This window comes from Lycium barbarum, chromosome 2, assembly GCF_019175385.1.
Source record: "Lycium barbarum isolate Lr01 chromosome 2, ASM1917538v2, whole genome shotgun sequence".
Classification (NCBI taxonomy): domain Eukaryota; kingdom Viridiplantae; phylum Streptophyta; class Magnoliopsida; order Solanales; family Solanaceae; genus Lycium; species Lycium barbarum.
The window spans coordinates 107,003,515-107,013,686 of NC_083338.1; the positions used below are offsets into that span (position 1 = coordinate 107,003,515).

At 36.6% G+C, this 10,172-nt stretch overlaps 1 protein-coding gene across 3 annotated transcripts; it reads left to right on the forward strand.

The window, feature by feature from the left end:
• Positions 1 to 287: 287 nt before the first annotated feature.
• LOC132626715 (phytochrome B) lies at positions 288 to 8,345 on the forward strand. Of its 3 annotated transcripts, none has more exons than XM_060341672.1 (4): positions 291 to 2,656; positions 4,111 to 4,918; positions 6,048 to 6,341; positions 6,538 to 7,573. In XM_060341672.1, exons 1-4 carry the CDS (start codon positions 589 to 591, stop codon positions 6,551 to 6,553), a joined length of 3,186 nt encoding a protein of 1,061 aa, XP_060197655.1. In that variant the 5' UTR covers positions 291 to 588; the 3' UTR covers positions 6,554 to 7,573. The 3 variants fall into 3 exon arrangements, with proteins under 3 accessions (XP_060197656.1, XP_060197655.1, XP_060197654.1); XM_060341671.1 differs by lacking the exon at positions 6,538 to 7,573 and adding an exon at positions 7,580 to 8,345 and having other exon boundaries at positions 293 to 2,656; XM_060341673.1 differs by lacking the exon at positions 6,538 to 7,573 and having other exon boundaries at positions 288 to 2,656; positions 5,952 to 6,090.
• Positions 8,346 to 10,172: the final 1,827 nt, after the last annotated feature.

Sequence of the window (10,172 nt, forward strand, 5' to 3'; positions counted from 1 at the left end):
TTTAATTAAGAAGTGATTTTTCAAGGGAGGATACCCCAAGCTAAAAATATCATAGTATAATGTAGACAAGGATAATTTCTTAAAATGGTCAATCTTATGTTCTCCACGTTGGCCAAGTTCAAAACATGAATTCTCAGCCACTGAAATACCCCTGCTTTTATTGACAACAAACTTCCATTTCACCATATCCACATATGTTTCCACCTCAGAATATTAATCTTAATAAAATAAACCAAATATTAATAAAATAATTCACAGCAGAATAACAAGTTTTATTTTACAACTGAGAAGTAAAGGTACTTCAGCATTGAGTCAAACAAAAATAGACAGTTTTTTTGGTTGGATCAAACAAACAGAGACATTTCCTATTTGCTTCTCTAGCATATTCCACTAAATTTCCTTGAAATTCTTTCAAGAAAATTCAAATTCCACCATATTACCCTCTACTACTATAAAATTGTCACAACCCCATTTCTAAATTCAACCAAAAATTCAATCTTTTTCATCTATTATGACTTCCCAAAAGTCAGTTCTTTTTCCAACTTAAATCTCTTTTAGGGTTTTAAATTCGATGTAATAAGGAGAAAAATGGCTTCTGGAAGTAGAACAAAGCATTCCCAACATAACTCATCACAAGTTCAAGCTCAATCTTCAGGTACAAGTAATGTGAATTATAAAGATTCAATAAGCAAAGCCATAGCACAGTACACAGCTGATGCTAGACTTCATGCTGTATTTGAACAATCTGGTGAGTCTGGAAAGTCTTTTGATTACTCACAGTCTGTTAAAACTGGTACAAATTCTGTTGTACCTGAACAGCAAATTACTGCTTATTTGACTAAAATACAAAGAGGGGGTCATATTCAACCTTTTGGTTGTACGATAGCTGTAGATGAAGCTAGTTTTCGGGTTATAGCTTTCAGTGAAAATGCCTGTGATATGCTTAGTTTAACCCCACAATCAGTTCCAAGTCTTGAGAGGCCTGAGATACTTACAATTGGTACTGATGTTAGGACCCTTTTTACCCCTTCTAGCTCTGTTTTGCTAGAAAGAGCATTTGGGGCGCGCGAAATTACGTTACTGAATCCGATTTGGATTCATTCCAAGAATTCTGGCAAGCCCTTTTATGCTATTTTGCATAGGGTTGATGTTGGCATTGTCATTGATTTGGAGCCTGCTAGAACGGAGGACCCCGCTTTATCTATTGCTGGAGCGGTGCAGTCGCAGAAACTTGCGGTGAGGGCTATTTCTCACTTGCAATCACTTCCTGGTGGGGACATTAAGCTTTTGTGTGATACTGTGGTTGAGAGTGTCAGGGAGTTAACCGGGTATGACCGGGTTATGGTGTATAAATTTCATGAGGATGAGCATGGGGAGGTAGTGGCTGAGAGTAAAAGACGAGATTTAGAGCCCTATATTGGTTTGCATTATCCTGCTACTGACATTCCTCAAGCTTCACGGTTTTTGTTTAAGCAGAACAGGGTGAGAATGATTGTGGACTGCCATGCGACACCTGTGCGGGTTATTCAGGATGACTCACTGATGCAGCCTTTGTGTTTAGTTGGTTCCACACTTAGAGCCCCTCATGGTTGCCACGCACAGTACATGGCAAACATGGGGTCTATTGCCTCATTAACACTGGCAGTTATTATTAATGGAAATGATGAGGAAGGCCGAAATTCAATGAGGCTATGGGGCTTGGTTGTTGGACATCACACCTCTGTTCGGTGCATTCCTTTCCCTCTTCGGTATGCGTGTGAATTCCTTATGCAGGCCTTTGGACTCCAATTGAACATGGAGTTGCAACTGGCATCACAGTTGTCTGAGAAACATGTTTTAAGGACACAAACACTGTTATGTGACATGCTCCTTCGAGACTCACCTACGGGGATTGTTACCCAAAGCCCCAGTATTATGGACCTTGTCAAATGCGATGGTGCTGCTCTATACTACCTGGGGAAGTACTATCCATTAGGCGTCACACCGACTGAAGCTCAGATAAAAGACATTGTGGAGTGGTTATTGACTTACCACGGGGACTCAACAGGTTTAAGTACTGACAGTTTGGCTGATGCTGGGTATCCTGGGGCAGCTTCACTTGGTGATGCAGTTTGTGGTATGGCTGTTGCTTATATAACTACTAAAGATTTCTTGTTTTGGTTTCGCTCCCACACGGCGAAAGAGATAAAGTGGGGTGGTGCAAAGCATCATCCTGAAGACAAGGATGACGGCCAGAGAATGCATCCACGCTCTTCCTTCAAGGCATTTTTGGAAGTTGTTAAAAGCCGTAGCTCACCATGGGAAAATGCAGAAATGGACGCAATTCACTCTTTGCAGCTTATTCTGCGAGATTCATTCAAGGATGCTGAGGCAAGTAATTCTAAGGCTGTCGTGCATGCTCAACTTGGGGAAATGGAGTTGCAAGGGATAGATGAACTGAGTTCTGTTGCCAGAGAAATGGTTAGACTGATAGAGACTGCAACAGCTCCCATATTTGCTGTCGATGTCGAAGGTCGCATAAATGGGTGGAATGCAAAGGTTGCTGAATTGACAGGCTTATCAGTTGAAGAAGCAATGGGGAAGTCTTTGGTTCATGATCTTATGCACAAAGAATCAGAGGAGACTGCTGAGAAACTTCTGTTCAATGCTCTAAGAGGTCATACCTATCTATTTATTTTCTTCATTTCCAAATGATAGCGCAGTTTATTAGTTGTGGAATTTCTTTCCTCTTCATTAGTGGTATAATCTTACCTTTTCTCTTCTTTGTTTTTCAAAATTGAATGTGAAGAAATCATGGGCTTTTAGTGATTTTCTTTAATCTGAATCCTGGAATCTTTCAAAAAATGTTGGTTGACATATGTTCATTTTGTCTTGTCGAATTTGTCAACTGAAGCATGAAGTCTTGTTTTGTCTGTGTTGGGGGTGGAGGGGCAGGGCACAGTGTGTGACTAAATGGATAGGTATTATGCACAAAACCAAGTCAATCAATCAACTATACCTCAGTCCCAAACTAGTTGGGTCGTCTATATGAATCCTTCATATCCATTCCACTCTACTTGTGCCATTTGATAAACGTTTATTTTGATCCTTGTTTTCTTTGGTAGAAGTTGTCTAGAATAAGTAAGTTCACTTTAACAGAATGTTCCTTAGGCATAATCAGGCATTTGAATGCGTTCAAATTAACTTTAACTGCAAAACAATTACTCCCTCCCTCCCAATTTAAGTGTCTTATTTTCCTTTTTGGTCTATCCAAAAAGAGTGCCTCTTTCTATATTTAGTAAGTTGACAATTCAAGCATCCTAAATGACAAGTTTATAACCACAAGATTCAAAGGACATTTTAGTACATTATACACATCTTTAATTTAGGACTAGAAGTTTCAAAAGTCTCTTTATTTCTTAAAATGCGTGCCTTGTCAAACTAAGACACTTAAATTGGGACGGGTGGAGTAGTACATAGTAGTGGTTATGAAGATTGACTTGCTGATAACATTCAGGGTCACTTGTTCACCTTCAGCTGTCTGACAAGAGAGTTTTATTCTATCACCAAGCTGTTAGCTTCTTTTCTTGCTTCACCAAAACCATCTCAACTCCTGTGTTTCAAATTTGATACTCTAATTTTTGTGTTATTAGACAACAATGATGATATAGTGCCAAACATTTAGAAGTTCAGCATAGTGTTGATTAGACTAAGCAGCCTGAAAAGTGCCATGCCTTAAGCTTCCCGACATGGTTACATGAGAAATAATCTAGACTTTTGATTACAAAATCTTGATGCACTTCTGTAGAAGTTTTTCTATAACTTTGTTTTCTGTTTCTTTGCAGGCCAGTTTCAATTTTGAGTTTTCATTTCTGGTAAAATCTTAATTGGTTTTATAGCACATTAATCTCATCATTGTGGAAGTAAATCCACCTATCTAAATTTTGAAGTGAAATTGTACAGTACAGATCTAGGTTAATTCCTGATTATAGGGAACCTTCTCTTTGTATTATTTGTGTAGGTCGACTCTTGCATAGTTTGTAACTGAAATAATTGGTATCGACTCGGCTCCTTTTCTACTCAACTTCTGCAACAAAAAAAAAAACTAATATTGTAGCCCTACTACTGCAGGCGAGGAAGATAAGAATGTAGAAATAAAGTTAAGGACATTTGGAGCCGAGCAACCGAAGAAAGCTGTTTTTGTGGTGGTTAATGCTTGCTGTAGCAAAGATTACACAAACAACATTGTTGGTGTTTGCTTTGTTGGGCAGGATGTTACTGGGCAAAAAGTTGTTATGGACAAGTTTATTCACATCCAAGGTGATTACAAGGCTATTGTGCACAGCCCCAATCCTCTGATTCCTCCCATATTTGCATCAGATGAGAACACTTGTTGCTCCGAGTGGAACACTGCCATGGAAAAGCTCACTGGTTGGTCCAGAGGGGAGATTGTTGGGAAAATGTTAGTTGGTGAGATTTTTGGAAGTTGTTGTCGGCTCAAGGGCCCAGATGCCATGACAAAGTTCATGATTGTGTTACATAATGCAATTGGAGGCCAGGATACAGACAAGTTTCCATTTTCCTTTTTTGACCGAAATGGGAAATATGTGCAAGCTCTTTTGACTGCAAATAAGAGAGTCAATATGGAGGGCCATACTATTGGGGCTTTCTGTTTCATACAGATAGCCAGTCCTGAATTGCAGCAAGCTCTAAGAGTTCAAAGGCAACAGGAAAAGAAGTGTTATTCTCAGATGAAAGAGTTGGCGTACATTTGTCAGGAAATAAAAAGTCCTCTTAATGGTATACGCTTTACAAATTCATTGTTGGAGGCCACAGATTTGACAGAAAATCAGAAGCAGTATCTGGAGACAAGTGCGGCTTGTGAGAGGCAGATGTCTAAGATCATAAAGGATGTTGATCTGGAAAACATTGAGGACGGGTAAGTCTGTTTTATTCGACTATCCTTTGTCAATAAGCTCTGTTTTATTTGATTATGCTTTTCTAATAAGCTCTTTCAAAACCTATGCTGCTTGGATCCTCCAAGGATGCCGCCGGTTCGGTTAGATCCTCCAAAATTATGCATTTTTGGAGGAACTGACACGGTGGGTCAACATTTTTGGAAGATCCACCAACATAGTTTAAAATTAGTACTTTCTCATTTTATGGGCACGGTCACGGAGTTTAAGAAACAAAAAAGATTATTTTTTGAAACTTGTGAACATGTGGTTTTATACATGCTGTGCATTTCTGTGAATATGAAAGCATGTCATTAAGAATAGAATGGAAAGTTTAAAGTTAAATTGTTTCCACTTATAAGAGGTTCCATTCTTTTGGGAAAACAGACTGAAAATGAAAGAATGCCACCTAAAATGGAACATAGGGATTAGCTCTTTATCCACGACATAATATCTTCTACTGTACCTCTGGACTCAAAACTCAAAGGTAATAAACAGGGGAGTTTCTTTTAAATGAACAATAGGCTGCAATTGACATTATAGTATGAGCAACGGTTCAGATTTTAAACTATAGATTCAGAAGAAAATTTACCTGAAAAGATGCATATCTTATCTAAGTTGTGATCTGGCACTTGAATCCTAAAGATGAAAGTATACAAAGCTACTCTCCTGTGATCCCATTCCTATCTCAGGTACAACATTACATTTTAATGTCTAGATGGTTACTATTTCAGCATGAAAACTAGCTTGGCTACAATGTTGACTCAGAATTTAACTTGAACAAACTAAGTGAAGCGATCTAGACTAACTGAATGACGCAAAGATTTCTGTATTATAGAATATTTTCTTTTGAATATCTAGGGTAGATACATTAGATATTCACTTCTAACTCACAAGCTAGTTTCTCGGGGACACGAACAGGTTCATTTTTAGAGTCATTTCCTGCATATTGTCTATTCCATGTGAAGTTTAACTATTTTGGATTTCTTTCGTCTTTTTTATTGTGTTCTTGTGTAGGTTGCAGGAGGGGATTATGGGCATGTATTTCAATTCTATGTAGAATTAGCAACCTGTTACCTTGCAGAATTTGACTAACCTTTGATCTTCTAACAGTTCACTGACCCTTGAGAAAGAAGAATTTTTTCTTGGGAGTGTAATAGATGCCGTTGTTAGCCAAGTGATGTTATTACTGAGGGAAAAAGGCGTGCAATTGATCCGGGATATACCAGAGGAGATTAAGACATTAACAGTATATGGTGATCAAGTGAGAATTCAACAGGTCTTGGCAGATTTCTTGCTGAACATGGTACGGTATGCACCATCACCTGACGGGTGGGTAGAGATCCAACTTCGACCAAGTATGAAGCAGATATCTGATGGAGTAACTGTTGTGCATATTGAACTCAGGTGCATTCTATAATCTTATCTTCCTTTACTTTTCATTTAATTGTTCCCCTGGCAGACACTATATTAATTAATAACTCTCGCCTCTATGATGCAACCTTGATTCTTTAAATGGTTCTTGAAATGGAACCTGTCAGTCCTTATTTGAATTCCATCTGCTGCCTACTTGAGTCATTTGTTTCAGGGTTGTTTTCTGTAGGCTGCTGCTTAGTTGATAATATTTCTGGTTGCACCAACAGGCATGCTGGAATATGAGATTTATGAACCAATGAACGATGTAATGTTAAGAGAAGTATGCAAAAAGTTAATGTATGTTTAGACCACGTGACAATTAACAGTAGGGGCTACAATATACAAGCTTAAGTGAAAAGGTGCATTTTAGACTTGTACCATTTCTCTTTGGTATAGCTTTTACCCTGCCATCTCTATTTATATGTATCATATTTTCCTACTATTTCCTTTTATTGACTCATCAGTTGCAGCAAATGAAAGTTTTATAGTCTTCTGCCAATTGCTTTTCTTTTCTGAATGTGCCACCTTGTAGCTCACCTTTTACTCTAGTTCTGTACCGTACATATATAACCTATCTATCTGCGTAGGCTTTAAATCCTTCTATTTCATCAATGCTTTTCACTTTTATTTCTCAAGCTCGCTCCTTTTTTGCTTTAAAGAAGGTTAACTCATGCTTTCATTCTTTAATAAAGCTGACCAAGCTCAAGCAAGAACAATACTGCATTATTGATAGCTGGATAAGATAAAGATCTCAAGATGTGCATGTCTTTTGTTTAAGCTCTTTTAACTCGACACTACCATTGCTCGTCTTTTGTCTTTCAGCTATAATTTTCCTTTGTTTGGAGTAGGAAAAAGCATCGTCTCCACCTCAAACTCACATTAAGTTTCTCTTCCACTTTTGAACTGAAACAGCAGAAGTATAGGCTTCTAGTGAACTGCATAAATACTCGTCTTATAGATGAGAACATTGGAGGACTTCATAACCGGGTCTCACTTTATTAGCTTTCCTGGAGGTTAACTTGGGCAATGTATTCCCAAACATATTCATCCTGCCAGTGTTTTACTAGCATCCTAGGTTGCACTTTAGTTCTCTCATTATTTCTGGCCGTGGATTAGGAAATTGAGTTCTAGGGGTTAAGTTTCAGCAGTTCCACACTTTTTGGTGTGCTGTACTACCTTAACTAGTATTATTCTCTCTCTCTTTTTTTTTTTTTTTTTTTTTGGAATAGGATTGTATGCCCTGGTGAAGGGCTTCCTCCGGAATTGGTTCAAGACATGTTCCGCAGCAGTCGGTGGGTAACTCAGGAAGGCCTAGGGCTGAGCATGTGCGGAAAAATCTTAAAGCTTATGAATGGAGAGATCCAGTATATCAGAGAATCAGAAAGATGTTATTTCCTCATTATCCTTGACCTACCAATGACCCACCAAGCTTCAAAGAGTGTTGGCTAGGCTAACAGCAGATATCTCTTAAAATTGCAATGAGTGCAAACTGGTGAAATTCTGGTAATGCCTCTTCTGATCCTTTAATGGAACTAGACACAGGGAGAGCAAATATGGGGGATTAATCGGCATCATTCTGATAGTATTGAATGAGCCTGTTTCCTACATTTTGCGACTTGGCGTCTTTTACAACTCCAATCTAGTATTCTCAGCATATGCAGAGGGATTAAGTTGAGAAAGCTGTTGCTCTTTAGTGCATGCTTTTTACCAAGACTAATTCTTGACATGGTAACTGGCTAATCGCCAACTACTTGGAATATGGTTAGCATCATGAAAGATGTTTCCATAATTAATTGATCCCAGAGCTGTTGTGGGTTAGCATAAAGAAATGTAACAAGTGTATTGTTGTATAATAAAAGGCGAATAAATATCATCCTTTCCAATGGTCTGGCAGAGTTAGTGTCTGCCACTCTTTGTAACATTAGGATTTCTTCACTTTTGTGTAACATGAACAAGCTGAGAATGTTATATGACTTTAGCTCCTATTGACAGGAATTAGGGCTGTACAAGGGAAACGACAAACCGCACCAAACTGATAATCCGAGTCAAATCGAGAAAAAAACTCGACTAGTGATTTGGTTTGACTTGATTTGGTATTGAAAAAAACCCAACCATAATTGGTTTGGTTTGGTTTGGTTTGGTTTTAACTAAAAAAAGTCAAAACTGAATCAAACCAATCCGACAATACATATATACAATTTTTAAAAATATTTATTTGTAATGCAATTAATAAATACTATATTTAAACTTTTTCATAGTTTTCGTCTTTTAACATATTATTTCAAGATTGGACTTAGAATTTTGGACGACCCAATAAATTTTATAGCCCATAGATATTAGCAACTCTAATAAAGTTCAAACCAAAATCAAATTAATACTAATGCTGACAAAAGAAATTCAGTTTTATCACTAGAATGATATTAATGTTGGATATATAATTTTTTTTAGTTTTGCAGTGGTTTAGACAATGAAATACATAACTTAATTTTATTTTGTCATGTAATTTATAATATACTACTTAGTACTTCTTTTAACATGACTTAGTATTTTTCGATTATAATCATTTTCATTAGGGCTTAGTAATTAGCAATATTTATTTTATGCGATTTTATTATCTTCTTTTGTTGAATATTTTATTACAATGTCATCACTCATCGTATTGTGTTATTTTTTTTAGAAATACATTTATTATATATGTGTATCTTACATGACTAAAGAAATATTTAAAGTAAAAGTTATATATTTTATATAAAGATTTTTCTGGAAAAAAACTGAAAAAATCCGAAAAGACAGAAAACTGAGGTTGAAAAACCTGAATAATGTTGGTTTAGTTTATAAATTTTAAAACCCAATACAATTTATTTGATTTGGTATTTAAAAAATCCGAACCAATCCGATCCATCTATGCCCCTAACAGGAATGGCCATTTTTAACTACTATAATAGTAGCAAATAGCCAAAGCTCTCCCCTATTTATTTTGTTTTGTCTTTGTTTATTGTGTATATCTGTTAAAATAGCATGGCTTTGTACAATCTGTGATTTAGCCTCTTTGTACTTCATGTAATGTTAGAAATTTAGTGAGTTCCTTAGTGCACAAATTCAATTTTTTCACTTTCTTATCTAGGTCATAGACGATAAGACTGGTAAATTCTCCTGATCTTTTTTCTAATTGTTGCTTTCAAACGCGCACGCAAGTATATGCAGTCGTACAAGTAATATAGAACTTTTAAGTTCAGATATCGATCCCACAGAGACTTAGATTTTACTTTTAAACTAATTCAAATCCGAATAAAACTATTCAAGAAAGTGAAAATCAAAGTGTTTGTTGCGATCAGGGGCGGATCCATCCTTTAGGGTGGGGGTTGCATGGCAACCCCTAGATTGATAAATTTTTTATATACCTATGTTGCAATTTGCTTAAACTAGGTTAAATATTTGATCCTGCCACCCCCAGTCACAAATTAGACAAAGGTGTCATGACTGGTAGACACAAGTTTGAATCTATTTTGAACATTTCCGACTCCTGTTTTTCTTTATGCTTTTTAGTTCCTTTGTATTAGTAATTTCCTTTTCAGTTCTCCCAATTTTCTATTTATCTTTTTATTTTGTCTTTCCTCTATTCTATTATTTTATCTGTGATCTCTAGCGAGAAACACACAAATAGAAACTTCAAAATCCCTTAAATTAAGCATTTTTTTAATCTCAAGTCTGCGAATATTTAAATTGAAAAACTGAGGCCTCAATAGGAATTTTGGATTGAGATCAAAATTCAATTTATTTTTATTTCTTATAATTTCTTTTGTTTATTACTCCCTCCGTCCA

Excerpts from the sequence above, each read along its gene's own strand:
- LOC132626715 (XM_060341671.1), top strand. The coding sequence starts at position 589 with ATGGCTTCTGGAAGTAGAACAAAGCATTCCCAACATAACTCATCACAA. Across the intron at positions 2,657-4,110 it reads TCTGTTCAATGCTCTAAGAG|GCGAGGAAGATAAGAATGTA; the intron begins GTCATACCTATC and ends CTACTACTGCAG. Across the intron at positions 4,919-6,047 it reads CTGGAAAACATTGAGGACGG|TTCACTGACCCTTGAGAAAG; the intron begins GTAAGTCTGTTT and ends ATCTTCTAACAG.